The following is a 25505-nucleotide window of genomic DNA, read 5'->3' on the forward strand; positions in this document are numbered from 1 at the left end:
TTCCGTTTAGCACTTGTGTGCTTTTGTGCAGCCTTTGGGCTTCTGAATACAATGTACTCACATCCGTAAGTCGTTCTCCTATTTGGTAAGAGATGGTAAGTGACATATGAAATTAATATAAGAAGATTTAAAGTTATTGATAGAATTGATGTGAAATAAGTGAATTCATAAATTGAAGTTGTGATTGGCAGGAAATTTAATTTGAATGATTTACTTACTTGATTTGATTATAGTATGTTTAATGTTCGGTAAGATTTATGTTTAAAACCATTGAACTTACTAAGCTTCACTAAGCTTACTTGTTTTGTTTAATGTCTTTGTAGATTATTGTGAGGTCGGGGGAATTGGATCAACGCGTCAAGCCACACTATCTAACTCACTCCGGTAGCTTTTGCAAAATATACTAAGGTTTATATGGCATGTATAGGGTTGGATTGATTTTTTTTAAGTAAATTTGGTTTGTAGAAATATTATAAGCTATGTTTTGTTTATATTTCAAATCAAATTATATGAGTATAAATTAGTTATACATGAGGCATGCTAGAAATAGTTAGATAATGGTTAATTGTTAGGTATATTGAAGTATGGTTTGAATTAGTAAATTTAGTAAAGTATGCATATAAGTGTATGTGATTAATTTGGTAGGTTAGGATATTTGAATGTATGTGATGATTTGTTAGATATAAAAATTGGTTTGGCTTGAATTGAAGGCGCTGTTATGGTTTGTGAATGTGCAAATGGTTGTGTCTAGATTTATACTAAATTTTGGGTGAGACAAGTGGCCATAAAATGGCCTATTTTTGTCCACACGGGTAGAGACACAGGCGTGTGTCTCAGCTGTGTGTGACACACGGCCATGCGCACGGGTGTGTGGTTTGGCCGTGTGTCCCCTGCACCTAATTTTTGAAAAATAAATTGTCCACACAGCCTAGCACACAGACGTGTGGTTGGCCATGTGACACAAGTTAGAGAGTTACACGAGTATGGACACGGGATGGGACACGGCTGTGTGTCCCCTACTCCTAAGAAAATTTTTGAGATTTTGGGAAAAATTTCCTGAGTATCAGTTTAGTCCCGATTCACTTCTAAGGTGCATATTGGGCCTCGACTGCTCATACAAAGGATAATATGAGTATTTTATGTTTGGTTTCTGTTACGTTTATTAAATGTTATAAAATGTTCATATTTATTCTGTAAAGTTCGGTAATGCTTCATAACCCTATTTCGATGACAGATAAGGGTTATGGGTGTTACACTCATTGGTTGCATGTGTCATTAAATCTAAGTACTATCCACAAAGTGATTTTATGAATTCAAGGCTAGGAGCTTACCCTTCTTACCTTTGGAAGAGTATCTGGGCTGCGAAGGGTTTGCTACAATCGGGGCTGAGCTAGTGTGTAGGTACAGGATCTCGTATCCAAATCTGGGATGATGCGTGGATACTGGGACTTCCTAAATGCAAAATATTGGGTACAGGGATTAATTCACCTATCATGTTTGTTTATGAATTAACCAATCAAAATACTAGATAGTGGAATCTGGTAATGCTTACAAGTATTTTGGGTAGCGATATCACGACAAAGGTGTTTTTTATTCCTCTTGCACGAGATTCTTATGAAGATACGGGTGAGTTCTCAGTTCATAGTAGGTACAAACTACTTCTTACATCTAGTTCTTCTGGTGACCAAGACATTTACAAACCTTTTTACAACAGATTTTAGAAACTACAACTACCAGTGAAAATAAAGATTACAGCATGACGAATTTTTAATAATTTTATTCCTATTTTCTATAATCTTTACAATAGGAGGCTGTGCTCTAATGCTTTATGCCCTCGACGTTCATGTTCTGTAACACCCCTAATCCGTCTCCGTCGTCAGATTAGGGTTACGGAGCATTACCATAAAAATCAAAACAATTAACCAAACAGATCAACAATGTCATTTATTATTAATTACCTAAAACTCATTAAAAACCTAGAAAACATATACATTTGGGCCTTAAATCAAGCCTTCGAGGCCCTAAAAATAGTTCAGAATCAATTCGGGACTATTTTAAAACAATTCAAAAATTTTGGGAAAAAGTTGAAAATTTTGAAAAATATGGGTTGCACAGCCGTGTGACATAGCCCATACCTTGTGGTGTTTGAACAAAGAGACACACGACCGTGTCCCAAGCCGTGTCTTAAATCGTGTAACTTATTGACTTAGACCATACGACCGTGTCGCAGACCATGTGCCAGACCGTGTAACTCTCTGACTTGATACACACGACTGTGTCGCAGACCGTGTGATAACTATACCTGAAATAAAAAGTGACACACAGCCGTGTGACAGCCTATGTCCCAGGCCGTGTGCTCCATAATTTGACCCTAAAAACAAGCTATTTTAAGTCCAAAACTTGCCCAACCATCTACTCTATTTGAACATATTCAATAGACTTAATGTAACACCCTTAACCCTTATCTGTCGCCAGAATAGGGTTACAGAGCATTACGGGACCTTACGGATTAAATACGAACATTTCACAACTTTTATTATACATATCAAGAATCAGTTATAAAACACTCATATTGTCCCTTAGATGGACCCTCAAGGCCTAATATACACCTTAGAAGTGAATTGGGACTAAACCGGGTACTCAGGGAATTTTTCCCAAAATCTCAAAAATTTTCTTAGAAGTAGGGGACACGAGCCCATGTGGCTTGTTGCGTGGCTCACACAGCCAGGAGACACACCCGTGTCTTAGGTCTTGTGGGCATTCGATGTGAGGCACACAGCTGTATCCCAGCCCGTCTCCTTACCCGTGTAACTCTCTAACTTAGGTCATATGGCCAACCACCCGCCTTTGTGCTAGGCCGTGTGCAAGGTGCAGGGGTCACACGGCTAAGCCACACGCCCATGTGCTAGGTCATGCATTAAAACCTTAACATTCTGTTTCGAAACTTTTAAGGTGCAGGGAACACACGGAGACCACATGCCTATGTGCCAGGCCGTGTGTCGCACACGGTTGAGACACACGTTCGTGTCTCTACCCGTGTGGACAAAAATAGGTCATTTTGTGGCCTCTTTTCTCACCCATTCTCAACTCCAACCTACACATCTCAAACTTCACACATATAAGCCATAACAAGATCTTCAAAACAACCAATTCTATCATTATTATGGTCATATTATCACATATACTCTTACAATCTAAACTAGAACGTAAATTAATTCACACATGCAACTACTATATTAACATGCTATACCAATTCATTCATTCATGCTATATCAATTCATTCATTACCCATACTAACACTTATACCAAACATGACAAGCCATACATATATAAGTTAATATGAAACATAACCCAAAATGCAATTTTAATATTTACACAACCATTTCAATCTATATACATTCCATATAAAACATAGTATGTTTAGCAAAATCTACCAGCAAGTTGAATAGTGTGATTGGATGTGTTGATCCGACCTCCTGACTTCTCGAAAATCTACAAAGAACATTAAACAACACAAGTAAGCTTAATTTAGCTTAGTAAATTCATTGGCTTTAAACTTAAATCTTACCGAACATACTATAATAATTCATTTAAGTAAATCGTTCATTACACATTTCCTATCAATTACAACTTCAAATGATGAATTCACTTATTTCATCTCAAAATTGATAACATTATTAAGTCTTCAAATAATATCCATGTGTCACTTACCAGCCTTTGTCAAATTGGAGAACGTCTTACGGATATGAGTACATTGTATACGGAAGCTCGAAGGCTTCACAGAAGCACATAAGTGCTAAACGGAAACTCGTAAGGGTTAAACGAAAACCCGTAAGGGTTAAACGGAAGGTCATAAGAGCTGAATGGAAACCCATAAGGGTTAAACTGAAGCTCAAAAGAGATGAACTGAAACCCAGAAGGGTTAAACTGAAACTCATATGAGTTAACTGAAGCTCATGAGAGCTAAACGGAAAGTAAACACGGAAATTCGCAACAAATGCTGAATTCCCGATTTACTTGGGTAATTTGTCGTCAACTCCTTTGCACAGAACGAATGTACTCAATCTTGCGTTCCACTTTAGCCAGATATCCAATCAATTCATAATACAACAATATTTCATTTTTATTCAATAATATATTAAATACACAATAAATTTAGCAACATTCTATTTTCAACAATTTATTAAATACATAACATCATTCATCAATTTTCAAATAACTATTAAACTTTAACCATACGAATTTACCTAGGTTAAATTGTAAATTTGTAGTAGTTCATGACTATTCTATTAATTTCTCTTTTTCTTGTTGATTTACGGGCTCTTGATCTAAAATATAAAATTATTCATGTATTAGCATATATTTCAGTTTCAATTCACTTTACAATCAGTACCCTTCAAATTTCAAAATTACACAATTACCTAACTTTTATAGTTTTTGCAATTTAGTCCCTTACTAATTAGCCCATCAAATAAGCTAATTTTTCTCAAGTAATACTTTATCTAAATATTCTAAACTATTACATAGCCTTTGATAAATAGAATTTAATACCAAACCCTAAGATTTAATCTTTGTCACAATTTGTTCCTAAAATCAATTTCCCTTAAAATCACTTGATAAAATCATTATATGACAAAATTAAAGCTTCAAATCCATACTAATTCATCATAAACAGCCAAAACTCATCAATGGTAACTTTTAAGATTACTCATAAAATCAAAACTAATGAATTAGATAGTTGGACCTAGTTGCAAAAGTCTTAAAAACACAAAAATTTCAAGAAAAGAGCAAGAATTGAACTCACATGTAACAAAATATGAAAACCAGCTTCTTAAGGGTTCTTCAATAGTGTTTTTGGCTGAGAATTATGAAGAAATTCTTTAGAATTCTCTTTTTATTTCAATTTGTATGCTAAATTTTTCAACTTTTCCAATTTTGCCCTTATTTCACCTAATTCTTTGATTTTTCTCTGCCTATGCCGCCCAAGCCATCATCTTTGGGCTAATTTGCCTTTTAAGACCTCCATCATTTAACACTTGAGCTATTTAATCATTTTAGTAAGTTTTGCATCTTTTTCAATTTAGTCTTTTTTAATTAATTAACTATCAAAACGTTAAAATTTTCTGACGAAACTTTAATACTACCTTAATGACATTCCGTAAATATTTATAAAAATATTTACGGCTTGATTTATAAAATTGAAGTCTTAATACCCCGTTTTCAAAACCAATTAACCTAATAATTCCTTCTAAACTCAAATCACTATTTCAAAAATCTTTCTAAAATCACATTTAAATCGTAATTACTGAATAATAAAATTTTTTGATCTCATTCGTCTGGTTTAGCGGTCTCGAACCATTGTTTCTAACACCATTGAAAATTGGGTTGTTACACTTAAACACACATCAAACACATATAAGCATACCAATTCAATCAACCTATTTCTCCTAACCAATATTCCATTCAAAGGCACCTTATTTATACCAAAACAACTTCAATCAAAACAAAGCTATATTGCCACATCTCAAGCACAAAACCTAGTCAATTTAGCTACCTAATGACATCAATTATAAACCATTCACTTGTTATAATAAACATACCAAAAAGACCATTTATTTCAAAGTAATTAATAGTGACCAAAGGACATAAACTTGCCAAAGCACTATAAGTCCAACAAACAAAATGTATACTCCAAAGACATAATCATACCAAGTTGATCATTAGCATATTCAAAAATGTCCATTATAAAAATTCCTATACATGTCATTTATAACCTTGGCCAAAATAACTCAAGAACTACCGAAGTGATTGTTAGATAGTGTGATAAAAATTTGACACGCTTCCAATCGATCTAGCTTCTAATAATCTACGAAATAATTATGCATTTGTATTCAATTCATTTGCATTCATCAAATTCATCTTTCATAAGATTATGAACAATTATCCATTTGTATACATGCATTGTCATTAACCTTTACTTACCCGTTGAACTATCTAGAATTACATTGGATACTCGGGAATGCTCACACATAGTGTGTCTTTCCATATAACTGTAACATTTCCTTTTCAATAGTGCTCACACGAGCTGTGAAATGGGCCTGCTCACATGAGATGTGGGTCGGAATGTTAGCTACACGATGCTGCTCACACAAGCTGTGGAGAACCCGTAACAAATGCAGGACCTCAGCCATCGGTAGGACATTCAAGACTAGCACCCGAAACATGAAATCCCTAATGACATGTCATTTGTATCCTAAGAATTCTTAAGGTTCAAACGGGATTATTTATCCGTCGATTATTCAAAATGTCAATATATTTATATATTCAAGTCAGTTTATAACTAATATAACATAACAGATAATCAATCAAACTATCATTAATAAGATTACAATTCACACGAACTTATATCAATAACTATAGTCGTAAAAGTAGAGTTGGAGACTAATCCAAAGCTTTTATCTTTCCTCAATTTAAGTCTGGTTGTGGTTTATCTTGATCTAAACAGATAATTTCATTCAATTAAGTACTTCAAATAACCTCAAATATTCAATTCAATCTATAATTCTTATTATCATAAAATTACAAAATTAGCCCTCATATTTTACTTTTTTACAACTTAGTCCTTATAACCATAACTTGCAAAGTCACTATTTTTCTTAGATAACATGTGCTAATCGATTCTTCTAGGGGACCTAATCAGCCCATATTTACCCAAAATTTCACATAAATTCCAAGGAATCTTACACTTTTAGCAAATTAATCTTTAACCCTTAATTCATCAAAAATCACTTAACAAAACAAGTTTGTTTAACAACCAAGCTTAATAATCTATCAATTAACATCACAATTTTATCAATTTCATTCCTAAAATATCCCTCAACCTTTAATAGCTTTGCAATTTAACCCTCAGGCTAAATAGTTAAAGCTAAAACCAGCTCAAAAACATAAAAATTACTAAAAAATGGACTTGGATACATACCATGCAAGTAAATTAAGAAAATTGAAGCTTTTCTCTCCCCCTTCAATTGTGTTTTCGGCTAAACAAGAAAAAGAGAAAGAATATGATAACTTTTGTTTGATTTATTTCATGTTTATTTGATTATTTACTTTTTTACCCTTATAATATAACTTAAATACTAGCATAAGCATGTCCATATTTGTCCACTATCAACATATATGGTATAATTACCATTTAAGTTCATTAGTTTTCCTTTTCATACCAAATAACCCATTAAACTAATAGAATTTAAATTTTACTTCTATTACGATTTAGTCCTTTTTACCTAATGAACTATTTAAACTTCAAAATTTCTTAACAAAACTTCAATACGACTCTAATATAACCCAATAGACTTTAAATAAATAATAAAATATTTATCCCCTTATCAGAACCGTGGTCCCAAAGCCATTATTTCTAACACCATTTAAAATGGGTTGTTACATCTTCCGTGACTGCTCTTCAATGATTGGTATTTGGGTAGACCTGCAGATAACTTGGCCTAGTGAGCTATTAGATTCTTGTTTCTAGGACTGGTTATTTTACATTTTGCAAGTTTTCCCTCCTACTCTTTCCAAAAAGGTAGTGTGTGTGCACTATGGTTTATTTGGCATGCACAAAATCGTCATGATCATGATAGTGCTATTTATTTAGATACATGTTATAATTTGTAAGGTAGAGTCCTATCTTATGGATTTGGATGCGGTACAAGAGAAGTTACCTGGTCGTCTGGTTGGGGTTGAGAGATGGAGGCCTCTAGACGGATGCAGCCTGAAAATTAATTTTGATGCTACGTATCGTGCCCCTTTTAGGGCTTCCAGTGTGGGGATTGTTATTAGAAATGGTCAATGATCTATAATCGGCTCACACATAGTGATTAATAGGAACATACCTTCGACTTTTGTTACGGAGGCCCTTGCATGCCTTTAAGCGGTTAGCTTGGGGCTGGATCTTGGCTTTCAAGATGTGGTTGTTGAAGGAGATGCCCTAATAGTGATTCTTAAGGTTCTTTCCCCAATGTCTGATAACTTGGTCCTTGGAGCTTACATTAGGGATAAAAAACTGTGGGTTAGGTCTTTTTAATAGTGTGTTTTTAGGCATGTGCTTCGTGAAGTGAACATAGTGGCCCATATGTTGCCTACGGAGGTTTGAAGGGCGGGAATAGTTATTACCTGAGTGGGCGGGTGCTTGATTTTATGCTGTTGGCTGTGGAGAGCGATCGCCAGTCTGTATTGAGAGGCGAGGAAAGGGGGAGTGGGGAGGACTTTGTGGGGCATGTTTAGATGAGGATTAATTTGGAAGGAAAGGGAGAGCTGAGGGGACTCGAATGGTTTCTGATGGGTTTCGGAAAGGGTGAGTTTCATCTTTGAGGAGTCTTGGAAGTTGCTTGTGTGCTAGATTTCTTAGATCTGGACGCTTGAAGGGTCTTGATGTTTGGGATCATTGTTGCTGGTTGCTTTGCTGGTGGCGTTTCAGCTGCTCTTTTGTTGAACAACCAGCTGGTTTTGGGGAACAGCTCATCCTTGGAAGTGATTGCTCTTTATCGTCTGCTGTTTAAGCTGTTCTTTGCTGGGCTTTCTTTTGGTTTGTTTTATTGGCTTTATGTTTGGGTTGTTTCCTGTTTTGGGTTTGATTTGTAGGACTTCTTTTTTTTTTTGTTTTGTGTTAATATTACCCAGCTTCCTTAAAAAAAAAAAAGTTCCTCCACCGCCGCCCCATCAAGAAACGGAATAACACACGACACTTCAAGTCTTCCCTTTGCTCTCTCTTTTCGATGGATTTTTAGTCTACCATAGCCATTAAAGCTGCTTCTTCGTCTTCGAGCTGTTCATCGTTATTTGCTATCTCTCAAACCCAAATCAAGCCCAAAACCACTCCTTTTCAACTTCCATGGAATACCCTGAGTCCATCAAAGCTTCTTCTTCAAGTCCCTCAAATGCATTCAATCTCCTCCTCCTGGTTCTCTTCCTTCAAAGCCCACTTCGTTTTCATGCACTGCTGTTACATAGTTTCCAACCCAGACGCTCATCTCCCACGCGAAAATTCTGTTGAAATTCTTGTCTTTGGGTTCGAAATTCTTCATCTCCCACGCCCAAAAACCGCTGTTCAATCGTTAATCATTTGAAGAACTTTGAAAATTTGCTGTTACACTGTCTCCAAACAGTTGCATTTGCGTTGTCTTTTGGGTTCAATGTTTGAGAAACAAATTTGATTTATTTAGATCGAAAATGTAAACTAATTTTGTTATACATGTATAGACCCTTATGGAGGAACTTCTCTAGAAAAGATTCCATCTGGGCTAGCAGACATTCTTTACTCAATTTCTTCTCTTATCCTTTACTACGATTCTCTTCTCCCTCCTCTCCCCGACTGATTCGAACCGGGTCATATGTTGCACGGCTCGAGTTTGACTCGATGCCCAGATGCACTCTGAAGGGAACAGTAGACTAATTTCGGCGAAAGGGTTCTGCGCTTGCTTGGTTTCGGTTCTTGATGGTGCGGCGCAATAGGAGAAAATAAAATATTTAAATGCATGTGATGGAGCCGGACATAAACAAAAAAAATAGTGGGAATGTCATGCAATTTTAACTGAAGTGATTAAAATAAATTAATTTTATAACATAAGTGTTTATTTTGTAAATATTTTTATTTTCAATGCTTAAAATAAAAATCTTAAAAAATTGGATGATATATATGTATTTTACCCTTTATAATATCATATAAATTACTTAATTTTTATTTGAACTTATTAATTTCAAATTATATTAATTACTATACTTTTAATTTTTGTATTAACTTGTATGATTTTCTTTTCTTGCACAACTTGTAAAATTTTCCTTTTATTTCAAAAATGCCTTTAGTTCTCTTTTTTTTCCTTTTAACTATATATTATATATAATTTTTACATGCATTTTGTAATTATGATTTTCTATGAAAATATTTTAAAATTATTATTGGTGTGAGTTATTTTCATTGAAATAATTTAAAATTTATTTACTTCAAAAATCTATTTTACTCATCCTTTTCGGTTTTTTCCTTTTAAAGGCAATAATTCCAGTAACAACTATTTTTTATTTCAATTTTTATGAATATTTAACTTAATAATTATGTCTATTAAAATTGTAAATTAAAACATAAATTTTTTAAAAAATTCAACTGTTCTCTTTTATTTATAACACATTAAATAAAATAATATACTATCAATTAAAAATCTGGGTTAAGTTAGGTGATATGAATCTGAAATATTATGTCAAATCGAACCTAATACTATGAAGAACATTTTATGAATTAAAAACAGCCGTGCAAGTGTCTTTCACATAAGAATTCCTTTTTTATGATTAATACGTCTTTTCATATTCTATTCAGAACTTAGGTCATGGGAGGAATTATACATTTGTAATAATAATTGAACTAAAACTCAATCGATAATAATAATTTAATTTCTAAAATACAACTATTTGTATTGAATCAGATTATAAACTCATGTATCCCCCACATTAAAAAAACAAAAACTATAATCCTCATAAAAACACCCAATCAAAGGTATTCTCCGCAATCAACTTGAAAAATAAGTAGGCAGACAAATTGGTTATCACCCATACCTAACAATAAAGCTGTCCCCAAATCTATACCAAACTTCAATGACAAATCTAATTACCTTGAGTCTCTACAATATTTGGAATTCATCTTCCCTCCCTTATGTTTCAATTGCTTAAGTACTCAAATTTTACAAAAATAATTTTGTCGAAACCATTTTTTGAAAAACAAATTTTTTATGTTGTCGACTTTAAAAAATAAAAATTGGGAGTCGCCACCAATCTTTTATTGAGGTGTGATTGGATCACCTGGAAAAATGGCTTTGGTCTACGAGTTTTAGAAAAAAGGATCCAGGAGTCGGTTACGTACGAGGAAGGATTAGCACCCTCGTAACGCCCAAAAATTGGTACCTAGTTAAATAATTAATGTCTTAATGTCGAAAATTTGAAAAACGTAATCCTTAGCAAAAAACTTAAAATGTTACGTATTAAGACCCTTATCATTTCAGAGAAAGAAAATACCACACCCAATACGTTAGGGCACGACATTCTAATTTTCCCCAAAAATGAATTAGGGCAAAATACTAGTGCAATAAAAATTTAAAAGAATATCAATTTATTCAAGATTTAAGAAATTGCGGCCCAATACGTTAGGGCACAATTCCTTTAGAATCCCAAACTCGGAATATTTCCTTTATTATTTTTTAAAAAATATTCATTTCAAGAAATCAATGCGTCACATCCAATACGTTAGGACACAACGTGTTGAATTCCCAATAATGAGTTCTTATTTTTTGATTAAAGAGAAATGCTCGATTGTTAGATTTAACGAAGAAAATCGGAACCCAATACGTTAGGGCTCAATTTCCTTGAAAATCCTAAATACAAGCACTATCTCAATTTAGAAAAGTTTGAAATCGAGTAAAAAAATGATGTGATGCTACATTAAATATACCATGCAATAATAAATATTACAACGTCGTAGAAATAATATAAATAAATGAATAAATAGAATCAATATACATAATAAAAAATAATCACATACAAAATATCAAATGAATGATCAAAATAAAAAAAATGAATTTTAACATATAAACGAAAACATGAATTAATAATCGAATGAAGAAAATAAACAAAATATAAAGAATAAAGGCACATAGTATATATGCGTTGAAATTAAAAGTCATACACATAATTTACATATGAAATCTTGGGCTATGAAACTTATACATACAAGATGCATTTATGAAAATAAAGGAAAAAAATTATAAAGTACATAAAAAAATATATTTGCATTTTAAAAAAAATAAATATGTTCATATATATAAAAATTAGTTAAAAATATTAATATGTGTACATACATATGTATACTAAAATAAATATATACATATAGATAAAAAAATAATTACATATAAAAAAATAAATAATAATAATTATATTATACTACAAAAAATAAATATGCGTATATGAAAAATATATATACATATATATATTTTTAAAAATAATTAAATATAAAAAAGAATAAAAAACTAATTAATAAAAAATAAAGAAAATGAAAAAAAGACTAACTTGAACTGTAAATAAAAACTCTGAGGCAAATCTATACATAAATGGAATCTGAAGGACCAAATTGAATGCGCATATTACATGGAGGGACCGGAAGGGAAATTTTCCCTATTTCCCTAAACAGCGTCGTCCAATCAGGATCGAATTGAAATCGAAAATAAATAAAGGGGTAAATTTAAAAATAAGAAAAACTTAATTACAAAAACATTAAAAGGCGGAGAGGCTAAATAAAATAAATAAATAAAATTAGCAGGGGTATCACCTTCTCCCTTTTTAAAATCGCAAATAAGTAAAAAATAATCGAAAGAAAAAAAAATAGTAAACCACATTTAAAAAACTGCCAATCGTTCTCTTTTTTTTATTCCTCATCCTTTTTTTTCTCCCCCCCCTTTTTCAATGAAGGGGGAGGCCTCTATTTATAGTTGAGCATCCCCAAATCCAACGGTACAGATCAATTACATCAACGACTGAGATTAAAGGGTATCTACAAATTAAATCTCTAAGATTACAAAATCATATCTTCTAAAATTGCATATCATATCTAAGATTATATATCATATCTAAGATTGCATATCATATCTAAGATTGCATATCCCTGAAGATTATGTTTCCATAAGCTTGTAGATGGACCTTCAACCTTTTCAAGTAATGGGCAATTCCGATCGGGCCAAATGATATTACTTTGAGTTTTTTTTTGTGAGCCCGAGCTAAAATTGGGTATTACAAATTTGAGTGAAAAGTTGTCGTTCCATAAACAATCCAAATTCCTCAACTTCAGAACAAATAAATAATTTCTTTTTGAAAATATATTGTTTTGCTTCTCAATCCCTATAAATAAATAACATTATAAAAATAACTAAATTAACCCTATAATATTGTTAAGCTTAATCTAAAGTTTTTCAGGGTTGTTGGGTTTCCTCTTCATCTTCCTATTTTTCTTCTTCTCCCACTTCAACTTCTTCTTTGCTTTTCTCTTTTTATTTTTTATTTAGCTTTGGCTTTAACTAAATAACCCTATTTACTAGTCTTAAGCTATTAGGAACTAGAAGTATATTACATATATATAGATATAGATTATAACATCAAATAGTAACCTTGAATTTCTTTACTTAAAATTAAATTTATTTATAAGTATTAAATTTAATACACTGTCATTGTATAAATCTATGCATCACCGATGATTTAGATGATAACACAACATCACTTTTCTTTATTTCTAATAATATACCATCGTTAAATTCACTTATTTCATTAATACAAAAAATTATGCATTAAGTTATGAAATATTAGTTCTTTAAAAAATAATAGGTAATGGAGCTGATCTGATAATGTCTACTAGTGAAGGTAATGGGGTTGAAACTCATACTTTAGCTAATCAAATTACCAAGAAGGTGAGGTTCAAGGATACACATGTTGATTCGAACAAGTCGAGGGATATGGATTTCTTTAATGAGTAGACCGTATCTTGTAAGGATAGGCTAGTGGGTAAGGGACAATCGGGTTCGAAGAAGATGACTGAATTCTTAGTTTCAGAAGGTGATGATGATTTGGAATTTTGTGAAGGGGATATTAGGAAATCAACTATCAATGGTATTCCTACAATTAAGTTTTCGGAAAGGATTCATCAGTTTCTCATTAGGGACATGTCTACTATGCTAGTGTTGAAATTATTGGGACGGAATATAGTATGCAACTCTTTTTAATAAGATCCATAGTCTTTGGAGACCTTTTGCGCCAATCCAACTGATGGACATTGAAAATGGTTATTTTCTAGCAAAATTCCTGGACAAATGGAACTTTGATAAAGTGATATCTCAAAGGCTTTGCATCGTTTTTCGACAATACCTAACGATGCAACCTTAGACAATTGATTTTAATCCAGCTTAGCCATGCCCTGATGTTGTGATGACCTAGATTACATTACTAGGCTTTTCGGGGCAGTAGTACAAGAGAAAAGTACCCTGGGAGATTGGGGATGATAGGGAGAGTTGCTAAACTAGATTTCAACACGAATATTAAAAGTAAATGGGCGTTTTGCTCGTATGGTAGTCTATATTAATTTGGACAAACTGTTTGTGTCGCAAGTGTTGATTAATGGCAGATCTTAGCATATAGAATATGAATCATTACCAGTTATTTGTTTCTCTAGTGGATGTTACGGTTATTTCAATGAGGCTTGTTCTCGAGTCGGGAGCGCGACGCAATTGGAGCAATAAAACCCTTAACTTGAAACGCCTACGGTGGTGGTTGGCATGACAAATGAGGAAGATGCCTACGGGCTATGGATGGTTGTTGAGAGGAAATCACAGAGGATATTAAGCAAACAAAGATTTGAAGAGGAAAATCTGGGGCAATTTTCTAGGGGATCTAGATTCTCTACATTGGTTTCCTTAGATAAGGATGAAGAAGTTATTGCTGATGATGGTGAGAAATCTAAGGGTTTCAAATCTAAGGGATATGAAATTATTGTAAACTTTAATTTGGGGGTTTCAAATAAGGGCGGCAGTGCTGCTGATAGGTTAACTAGGGAGCTGGGTAGTAAGTTTTCTCAGGTGGGTCACGTGAAGGTGGATGGATTGCCAGGCTTGATGGATAGTGACAACTTTGTGGATGGTAGTGAGATTTCTGGGTGGATTGGCACATCTTCCTCTATGAGCTTAAGCAATTTGTCTGTTTTAGAAAATGCACCGAACCAAAATACCTTTGTGAAACCAGTCAAAATTCTAATTGGGGCCAGTAGGACTTTAAGATTTTGAGTTCTGACTCCCAAGGTTTTAATTTGGTGGTCCAATCAGTGTTGAAACAAATGGAATCAAACTTTTGTAATGATATTTCCCATTGTGTGCATACTGTCGAAACTCTAACTACAAGAAATTTAAGTTTTAGTGTTAAATTTAATTCCAAAACAATTTCTCATTTTAACCCGACATTTGAGGGTTCAATAGAGGTTAGTATTTCATTGAGTTAGGGTGTTTTGGACCCCGTAAAGCATTCAACTGTCACGTTCAGAAAAGAAAATTTGTAACCAAAAAGCACATATAAAAATGATGGAGGGAGTTCGAAAGGGGGTGGTTTTGTAACTTTAGGTGTGCAAGGACAATGAGTTGGTAAGAAAATCAGAGTTGGTAGGGGCGGGAAGAAACTTAACAAGTCTCTTCGTAGGTGTGGGACTCAATTTAACATGTTTGGAATTTCAAAATCCTCTTGTTTGACTCAATGAACTCATTGTTGATCTTATTAATTCTCATTTGGAGATAAAAGCCAATAAGGGGGACCTTAATGAAGTTGGTACAAGGCTAGCGAGTAAGTCAATTTTTTATTAATGGAGGTCAGTTTCCTTCTTAATTTATTTTTATTATGAATTTATTAATTTTTGCTTGGAATTTTTAAGGATATGCTAATGTTAAATTTCACCTAATTTTTCAATGAGTATAATATGGAGTATAAACCAAATATTGTTGGTTTACTTGAGCCGAGAGTCAATGATGCTAAGGTAGATAGAATTATCGCTAAGTTGGGGTTCCAGCAGTCTCATCATATGGAAGCAATTGGATATTCTGGGCGCATTTGGATTGGTTGGAAGGACATAATTCGGGTTGAGTGTATCCGGAACCACACTTAGTTTGTTTTGTTAAAAGTCTCTAGTGGTTTTCCCTTGCAAGATATTTTTGTCTCCTTTGTTTATGGAAATCCTGAAAGATAGAAAAAAAGTTACTTTGGGAAGATTTAAATTCAGTTATCCCTTCAAATTTGTATTTGTGTGTAGTTTTTGGGGACTTTAATGTTATTCTTTATTCGAGTGAAAAGAAAGGTGGTCGATCTAGAAGGAAATGTTGTTCTTTTTTTGGTGAATTTGTGGAAATGGCAGAACTTCATGATTTGCGATTCAAGGGTTCTTCTTTCACTTGGCATAGAGGTGGTGTTTTTGAGAGATTAGATTTTTCTCTTGGTAATGATGCTTGGTTGAGAGCATTCCTTAATAGTTTAGTTACTCATCTTCTGCAAATCAAATCAGATCATAGGCCGTTTTTTTTGTCCATTTCTCTGGAGATTCTTTTACCTAAAAAAAGACCGTTCCGTTTTTTGGCAAGATGGACTGAGCACCCAGATTTCCCCTAATTTGTTCAAAGTAAGTGGAATTTTAATAGGAGTATGTTAGAGTCTTTATCCCACTCTACCTCTAGTGTAAAGGAATGGAATAAGTCTACGAATGGACATATTAGGACTTATAAAAGGCATTTAATAAAAAAGTTTTCAAATTTTTAAAAGATAATGGAACGTTCGACCTCGAGTCATTTATTTAAGAGGAAATTGAGGTTAAGAGAAAAGCTAGAAACCGTCTATCACGAGGAGTTACTTTGGAACCAAAAATCAATATGTGATTGGTTTAAATTGGGTGATCATAATACCAAGTATTTTCACAAACATATGCTTCAAAGAAGGAAATTTAATAGAATCACAGCCTTGTAGAATCTGATGGAGAGTGGATTTATGACCCGAATGTTCTACGGACAGAAGCGGTGGATTTTTTCTAGAAGTTACATGGCAATATTGTAGAACTATTAAGGGGTTTACCCCTAAGTTCTTTTTCAAATCTTGATTATCCTGATATTGAGTTTATGGGTAGACCGATATCTAATGAGGAAATCAAAAAGACATTATTTGACATGGCTCATTTGAAAGCCCTAGGTAGTGATGGATTCCATGCTCTATTTTTTTCAAAACCAATGGAAGGTTGTTGGGAGAGATATTTGTGAGTGGGTTAAGAATGGTTTTGATGGAGGGAGTATTGATTTTGATTTAAACAATACACTGTTAGTTCTTATTACGAAGGTTGTGAATCCTTAAAATTTTACTCAATTTCGCCCAATTAGTTTGTGTTTGGTACTATACAAACTAGTTATGAAGATTATAGTCAATTGGTTTAAACTTATATTCCCTAAATTAATTGCTTAAGAACAAGTAGTGTTCATAGCAGGTTGAAGCATTGTGGATAATACCATTATAGCTTAGGAGACTATACACTGTATGAAAGAAAAGTGAAATAACAAGCAATAGATGGCAGTTAATATTGATTTGGAGAAGACATAAGTTAGGGCACGATGAGAGTTTATCGATGCCTCGCTCTTTACTGCAGGAATTCTAAATTTCCTTAGGAATGTAATTATGTCTGTGATCTCTAACTCTACTATGCAATTTTTGTGGAGCAGAGTACCTACGTAGAAATTTAGGCTAGTTAGAGGATTTCGACTGGGTTTTCCACTATCTCTGTACCTCTTTGTATTATGTATGGAATGACTGGGACATAGTATTCACATTGCTATCTCTTTAGGCACATATGTCCTATCCGATTATCATACTTTGGTTCGATTTTATCTTATTTATTCTTTGCAAATGATTTGGTTATCTTCATCCAAGAAGACGTCCAACAAGCCAGATTACTTAAGGACATCTTAGAGAATTTTTGCGGTTTCTCTGGTCACAAGATTAATGCTAGGAAGACAAATATTTTCTTTTCAAGTCAGTTGGGGAAAATAGGGCAAGGGTAATTAGCGGTGTGCTTGGTTTCCAAAAAGTGGAGGATTTAGGGTATTATTTGGGGGTTCCCCTATTCCATGAAAGAGTAACTAACAATACCTTGAGGTTTATATTGGAAAAGGTTCGAAACAAATTATAGAGTTAGAAGGCTAGACAACTATTGCTTGCAAGTAGAGTTATCTTGGCGCAAGTAGTACTGTTATCTATTCCTACATATTTTATGTAGTCCGTGATGATTCCCAATGGAATTAATGAGGAGATTGAACATATGGCTAGACAATTCATTTAGGGGTCTTCTAATGGTAGGAAGAAGATGTCACTCATTTGAAGGGATTTTGTATGTCAACCACAATGTTGTGGGAGTCTTAGACTTAGGCCATTGAAAGGTCAAAATACCTCTTTCTTATTGAAATTTAGGTTTAACTTAGTTGCAAAATATAATACCTTATTGGTCTGTGTCATTCGATCTAAATATAGCGTAAAGGAGAGACTCCTAGAAAATATTGAGAGGAGTAGATACTCTTTTCTTTGAAAGGACTCTCTAAGGTTTGGTATTTGCTTTGAGATAATTTGGTTTGGTCAGTGGGAGATGGAAATAGTATTCGCTATTGGGAAGATCCCTGGATTCCGGAAACATACCTTTTAATTAACCATATTCCCTCATAGACCAATATTTTTTTGGGTTGTTTACTTAGTGACATGGTAACAAATGAAGGTACGTGGAATTTAGACCTTTTTCGGGTTTGGCTATCAGATGATGTCATTAAGAGTATTGTGAATATTCCCTATTCCCATCCCTTTAGCGAGATCGAATAGGGTTATTTGGACGCGTAACCGAATAGGGTCTTTTTTCGTGAAAAGTACATATTGGATGTTATTGGAAGGATTTTAGTCCATTAGAAACACGAAGTGGAATTTGGCGTGGAAGCTTTAAGGCTAGAGAGTAAGATTTTTCCTGTGGTTAGTGCTTAAGCAACATCTACTTACTAATGTTGAGCATGTGAGAAGTGGTGTTGGTCACGACAGCTCTTGCATACTTTGTGGTAATTCCATGGAAGATACTTTACATATGCTTAAGGACTGTTCAACAGCGAAGGAAGTTTGGATGCAAGTCATTTCGGTTAATCACCATGGTACATTTTTTTGACCAACCTTTATGAATGGCTTGTTTCTATTTTGCAAAATATTTTGAGATTAAATATATTGGGGGGTTAGTTGGCCTTTTCTTTTTGGCTTGATTACTTGGCGTATTTGAAAATATAGAAATCTCTTCATTTTTCAAGGTTCAACTTGGAGTTCTTTTGAGATTGCTAAAGTCTCGTATAGTTGGGCACAATAATACATGTCAGTTTGTAACACCCTGAATTCTAATAACCCAAAATTAAGAATAATTAAGAGACTAAATTAGAAGAGATTGTAAGATGACGACCTCTATTAAAAGAACTAGGAAAGAAACTGAATTAGACATGATCGAGATCAAATTCTAGTTCGGTTAAAATAGAACACACTGGTTCCTTAGTGGAAGACATAATAATTAGTGATGTACGGTTCTCATAGAATTAGATTTGGAGCGGGAAAGTCTATAAATAATTAGGAGAAGGCTTCCCAAGAATGATTTTCTTCCCAACCTTATCCAAAATTCTCTCATCATCTTTTTTGGTAGTTCGAAGGAGTGGCTATGGAAAGTTTTACATGGAGCAGACATCATGAGAAAGAAGTTGGAAAAGTAGGAAAACCAACAAGCGGGTAAGGTTCTTAACCTTTCTGTGGACGTAGGATTAAGTTATGGATATTAGAACCATTTTAAGGGTTTTGCATGCTATGAAAGCTTAAGTTTTTAAGATCTAGCATAAGTTTAACCAGTAGATTTTTGGTTGTAAGCTACTGCTTGGAGGATGGAAGTTCCAATGCTCAAGAGAAAAGGTAAACGACGATAAATGAAGTTTAAGGTGAGTTCTAGACTCTAAACCCACTGTTATAGTTTACACCATTTAAGCATGCTATGTTTGCATGAACATGAGATAGGATGATATGAGCATGCATTGCATGATTGTGGGTAAACCTTAAGGGGTTAGACAAAGTTTAGGAAAGGAAATGGGGAGAGAACCCATTATTTATCGCCTCGGGTGAAGCTCCGGACCTTGAAGAGGGAACACTGTAGTGTTCGGGCATAAATGTTAAGTGGTGTTAAGGAGGTAATGGGAGGAGGATTTGGGAAATAAAATAATGGAATGATATTTATTGCGACGACGGTATCGATTGGTCTTTCGGGGCAACACTGTGATGATGGTATATGGTGTAAGACCATAGATGAAAGAGGCTATGGCATTCTAGTATGTAGTACATAGTGTAAAACCATGAATGAAAGATGTTATGGTTGTACGGTACGAGGTAAATGATAATGGAATAAGACCATGGATGAAAGACGCCATGGTTGTGAGGTAAATGGTATAAGGTATACGGTGTAAGACCATAGATGAAAGATGTTATGACAACCATATATGAAGAGTAAGACTATGGATGAAATAATCTATGGCATCATGAGGTAATACGCTAGGATGACGAACCGGTGTAAGACCATGGATAAAAGACTCCATGACCTTAATAGGATAAGTAAGAGAGTAAACACAGAATAGAGTAAGTCTGTAGGGATAGTAAACACGAAATAGAGTAAGTCCGTTGGACTAGTAAACACAGATAGTACGTCGAAACAATAAACACGAGATAAAGTCCGCTGGGACAGTAAACACAAGGTAAGTCGAAAGGGATGTAAACATGAAGGTGAGAAAGGTATAAAACCATAGTTAGGCTACGACATCCCATATAGTCTATAAAGAAATAGATGCGAAAAGTACACCAGAACCTCAAGTCAAGAGCATGGGCCTGTGTGCCAAGTATGAAAATCCACGCATGTGGAAGAAGGGTAAAGAAAGTGTAAGCATGGTACTGGATCATGAAGAAATCGCCCAAATTGGTGATAAAGATGGAAGACAACAAGGCATGAGCGAGGACCCAACGAGAATTAGAGAAAGATAAGGTAGTGCATGAATTGACCTAAGTATAGAAAGGTAAGAAGGGAAAATGTCTGAGGATCACAAGCAATGATCCGAGAAGAAGAGCCACCAAGAAGTGCTCAACTAAGTTGTATGAGAAAAGAAAATCTCATGGGAGGATGAAGAAGTGCCCTCCCAAGATAAGGATACTATCCAAGGGACAATATGCCAGTCAATACTATTCCTCTATGAGAAAAGTCTAGTATAGGTATACGACCACCAAGACAACCTCGTAGGGAGGAAACAAACAAGTATGATGCATGTTCGTATAACCACATGGACGTTAGCCTGTAGGTCCAACAAATCCGATTGACCTTCACGTTTGAGATCGACGGGTTCCCAAATAAGGGAGGAAATGTGAACGGGCTTGCTAGAATGGCAAGTTATGCTAATGGACAAGATGATACAAACATGTCAACAAGATCATCGGGACTAGTATAAGGGTAAGAGGAAGTTCGCTAAGAAAGGTATGTCCTACGGGCCTTTGGGCAAAAAGGTAAAAAGGGATACCACAGAGGTACAAGATGGGGATATAGGTGTATAGCCTAGTAAAGTGAGGGTTGGTGAACACCCAGAATGTGGAGTGTAAGAAAGAGAGAAGGAAATACAATAAATAAAGATAGAACTCGTAGATGTGGAGAGGTGTCTGGATTTCGATCGAATGGAAAGTTCAACCAAAGGAAGGTCTCATGAAGAGTCAAGTAGCTCGAAGGTTCAAGTGGAATCCGCCACCCCGATGTAGAACACCCGCGTTGATCGAACAAAGAATATTTATATTTAGTTTATTTATTATTCGTTACCCTCGTGCGATGGGGTTTAATTATAGTACAACTAAGGAACTCACTAAGTTTATTCGAACTTACGAATTTGATAGATGTTCGCAGGACTTGTGAGGATGGTCAAGGGCTTCGAAGAGGGAGCAAGGTAGATGGAGTGGAGATCAAGAATTGCTAATGTATCAAAGCATGCACATAGGGAGATGGTATCATTGGAGGCTTCACCTCAGCTTAAACCATGGTGTAGCCAGACGATGTCTTTAGGGTCTAGATTTTGAATCACTTAGCCTTGGCCAATTCTTAGGAAAATTATTTGTAAACAAATAGATCTAAGTAGAGACTGAAATAATTTGAAGGATTAATCATTCAGTGGCTTAATACTTTAGTTGTAAGAATTATTATTAATTTCTTTATTTAATAGATTTCATTTTAGATTGTTTATAACAGTTAATTTAGTAAGTTCAAGTATAGGTCCTTTCTGACGCTTCCTACCCGAATCCGACGAATGTGTCAGGCATGGGGTGTTACATAATTCATGAGGTTATTTGGAGTAGCTATTAGGAAAATAGTTCTAGTTAGTCTTTTTCAGAAAATTGGGTCCATTTAAATTCTGATGGAACAGTTAAACATGAATCGAGATTAGGGGTGTCGAGGGAATGATGCATAATAGGGTGGGGGAGTGGATTTTCGGGTATAACAGACATGTGGGGAAATGCTCGGCCTTTGATGCAGAATTATGAGGTATATTGGATGGTTTAGTCCTCCTCCAACGGCAAGGTTATAGTAAGATAGTGATTCATTCTGATAGTTTGTAGCTGATTAAAAGCATCTAATATAGTTCATTAGTAGATTCAAACTTTGCTTTGATTAGATAGATTCATCAGATATTGTTGAAAGTTGAGCATTGGAGTATAAGACATGTCTGCAGAGAGAAGAATCGAGTTGATGATTGCCTAGCCAAAATGTCACTTAACAAGAAGGAAGATCTACAAGTTTTTGACAGTATGCCAAGGGAGGTTTGAGATATCATGCAATTTAAATGTAATCCTTATTTCTTTTCACTAACAAAAAGTAATTGTTATTTTTGTTGTGACATATTAATAATTATAAAAATTGAATATCATTTATTCCATGGTGATATATTCAAATCGATATGCTAAAAAGTTGTTCAACTTAAAAAGGGAGCAAGTGAAAGAAATATAAGGACAACTTTGAATTAGACGCTACATGAGAATAATGCTAGAAACTTCTCAAATAAGAAAAAGAAAGAATAATACTAGAAACAAAGAAAGCTGAGTGCATACTATCACAGATCATTACGTAAGGACTTCTTATTATTATTATTTTTTTATTCTTATAATATGGAAACAAACAAAACTACTCCATCAAATAATTTGACACACAATCCAAACACAATTGAAAATAATAAAAAAAGGCACAAAACAATACAACACAACAACATAGGTATGGTGTACATGATCCATGCATATCCTAAAACCTTGCTCAAAGTCCGTTCAAGTTTTGGTAAGAAGCCATCAAATGCTGCACAAACTCATCGATACACTTGTCCGAGCTCCCTCCTTCAGTGATTGTTTTCATGGCTGAATCCCTCCATTTGTTGGCATTTCTCTTTATTTCTTTGCTTTTGTCCCCTTCCATTACTTCTTTCAAGCACCTCAACAGCTCATCTTTCCTCACTACACCCACCTCATCTTCCTTGGCTCTCACCCCTATCTCCCAAATCTCCTCCACGAACTTCGCATCTGTCAATTGATCGGTCCATTTCGGCACACCGATCATCGGCACACCGAGGCTCAGCCCTTCTAAGGTTGAGTTCCACCCACAGTGTGTCACGAAGCAGCCCACGGTTCTATGTGCCAGCATTTCTAGCTGGTTACACCATGTTACGACCTTGCCCTTCTCTTGAACCGAGTCTAGGAACCATTTGGGCAAATTTTGCTGTTCAGAGTCCCTTACGACCCATAGGAAATACATATTGCTTTCCTTTAAACCCCATGCGAGCTCTGCTATTTGTTCTTCGGATAATGAAACCATGCTTCCAAAGGAAACGTAGACTACTGAGTTAGATGGCTTTGTTTCAAGCCATTCTATGCACTCTTCGCTAAGTGGCTTCCATAGACTCGAACCATACCCTCTGTCACCTTTGATCCTTTCATCTAAGTATGCGGATGGTACCATCGGGCCAATCAACTTGGCTGGCCAGATCTCTGACACCCCTCTTGCTTCCTATAGCAGCATGTAATTAAAACTATCACCACCAAATTAAGAAAAATATTTGCAGTTAGTGATACTAAACATACCTTTCCTTCGAGTTCTTCGAAGGTGTTACTGAAAACCCAATCTGCTTGGTTCAAATTCGAATACTGACTCAACTTCATGGCCAAGTAGGCAGGGTAACTATCGGGAAACCTCAGAAAACTGGGCAAGTCCGGGAAATACAACGGAGGCAGTCCCGGTAAAAGCAACGGCGTCGTTTCAGGAGTGAGTGGTAGAGTGAGAAGACCATGGTGAATATGGGCAAAGATGCTACACACAGTTGCAGAGTTGGTGAAAAATGCAGCCCCATAAATCCCATGCTGCTTGGCTACATCAAGAGCCCACGGTAGAAATGAGTCGTACACCACACAATTAACTGGAGTGGCTGAGTTGCTGAACTTTTGGATGAGTTCAGCCAGGGTTCTGGAACCATGGTCCCTGAATGACTTAAGGTAAAAGTCTACATTTCCTGCCTGAGAAAAACCACCTTCATCGAACCCATCCGAGATGGGTTCCACCCCAATGTGAGCAGCGGATATGGAGTTGAGGGTGTAATGGGTGGTGGTTAGTGTTGCCTTCACACCTTTAGAGGCTAAACGTTTTGCAAATTGGAGAAGAGGGTTAATGTGGCCTTGACTTGGGTATGGGAGTACTAGTACATGCCCTTTCATTTGTTTGTCCTCCATTTCTTTGCTAAGTGCTCCCTCTCTCTCTCTATCTCTATCTCTATCTCTATCATACACTGAGTGAGGGCTGCTTGGTTGGAGGGGTTTCATTTATAGACAAGATCAAATTAGATGGGAGGATCTTAACGTACATGTTCCTGTTTTATTTATTATATTATATTATATTATATCAGTTATGTTATTTTAAGGTTTAAAAATTAAATCGAAATTTGTATAAAAATATTCAATTGAAATATTATTTCAGATTATATTTCTTTCTCCGTCTTTATCTTCTTTTCCGACCATCATCAATCCACCTCTTTAAAATTAATAGGTAAAAACATATTTTCAGTCTTTTTTAATTTTAAAATTATTTTCTCTTAAAAAACTAAATTAATTTAATTTCAATCAATTTTAAAAATGTGCAACTAATGATAATTAATCACGACTTAATGTTTTCCATAAATTATACATAGTTTTTATTGCGATAATATTAAATTTAGCCCTCAAAGTTTATCCATATTGTTAATTTGGCATTGATTTAACAAATTTATCCTGCAATATTTATATAAATGCTGAATTGAATTTTTAAAATTAAGGTCAAAATGGTGAAATATGTAAATATTGAATGTTAAATTTGTTACTATACCAATTAAAATTATGTACAATTGAATGAAATTAATTATGTCATGATTAATTGTTCTAAGTTATTTTATTTTAAATTGACAGGAATTAAATTGCTCTAACTTTTTGGAGAGTGGAAACAAATTAGCTTAATATTTGCTTCATCTTTTACTTTCCCCATTTCTCTCGCATGTTCAACATTTCATCAACTGTTACAAACTCGTCCTCCTTCACAACAATACTCCAGATTATTTACTGTATATACTCCAGATTTTTTGCATAAACAAAGACTGCCATGATTACTCCTTTTTTCTGTTTTCCTTACACTTAAACGTTTTGCATGAGTAATTAATTTAAAATTTGCTGAACCCCACCAAAGAAATAAAAAAAATACGACGTTAGTAATATGGGTCTGAAATTTTGTCCAGGCCCGTCCCGAGAAAATATTCCTAAGCCCGAGTCCGGCCAGGCCT

The 25505-nt window shown here is 34.6% G+C and overlaps 1 protein-coding gene and 1 long non-coding RNA gene across 3 annotated transcripts; both read right to left on the reverse strand.

The window, feature by feature from the left end:
* Positions 1-3315: 3315 nt before the first annotated feature.
* On the reverse strand, positions 3316-9586 carry LOC107903699 (uncharacterized). 2 transcript variants are annotated; one of them, XR_001685901.2, is made up of 3 exons: positions 8170-9564; positions 7719-8039; positions 3316-7483 (listed from the first exon to the last, which is right to left on the reverse strand). It is a non-coding gene; the product is annotated as an uncharacterized lncRNA (long non-coding RNA). The 2 variants fall into 2 exon arrangements; XR_005913436.1 differs by having other exon boundaries at positions 3316-8039; positions 8170-9586.
* A 13196-nt stretch (positions 9587-22782) lies between these two features.
* LOC107903698 (UDP-glycosyltransferase 74B1) lies at positions 22783-24676 on the reverse strand. The gene is made up of 2 exons (XM_016829841.2): positions 23788-24676; positions 22783-23713 (listed from the first exon to the last, which is right to left on the reverse strand). The coding sequence occupies exons 1-2, from the start codon at positions 24517-24519 to the stop codon at positions 22970-22972; spliced, it is 1476 nt and encodes a 491-aa protein (XP_016685330.1). The 5' UTR covers positions 24520-24676; the 3' UTR covers positions 22783-22969.
* Positions 24677-25505: the final 829 nt, after the last annotated feature.

This window comes from Gossypium hirsutum, chromosome D05, assembly GCF_007990345.1.
Source record: "Gossypium hirsutum isolate 1008001.06 chromosome D05, Gossypium_hirsutum_v2.1, whole genome shotgun sequence".
Taxonomy (NCBI): Eukaryota; Viridiplantae; Streptophyta; class Magnoliopsida; order Malvales; family Malvaceae; genus Gossypium; species Gossypium hirsutum.

What these genes read in the sequence shown, in the direction of transcription:
- LOC107903698 (XM_016829841.2), bottom strand. Translation starts at nt 24,519, where the DNA reads ATGAAACCCCTCCAACCAAGCAGCCCTCACTCAGTGTATGATAGAGAT. An exon ending in TCGAAGAACTCGAAGGAAAG is followed by an intron (nt 23,714 to 23,787) that starts GTATGTTTAGTA and finishes ATGCTGCTATAG; the next exon opens with GAAGCAAGAGGGGTGTCAGA.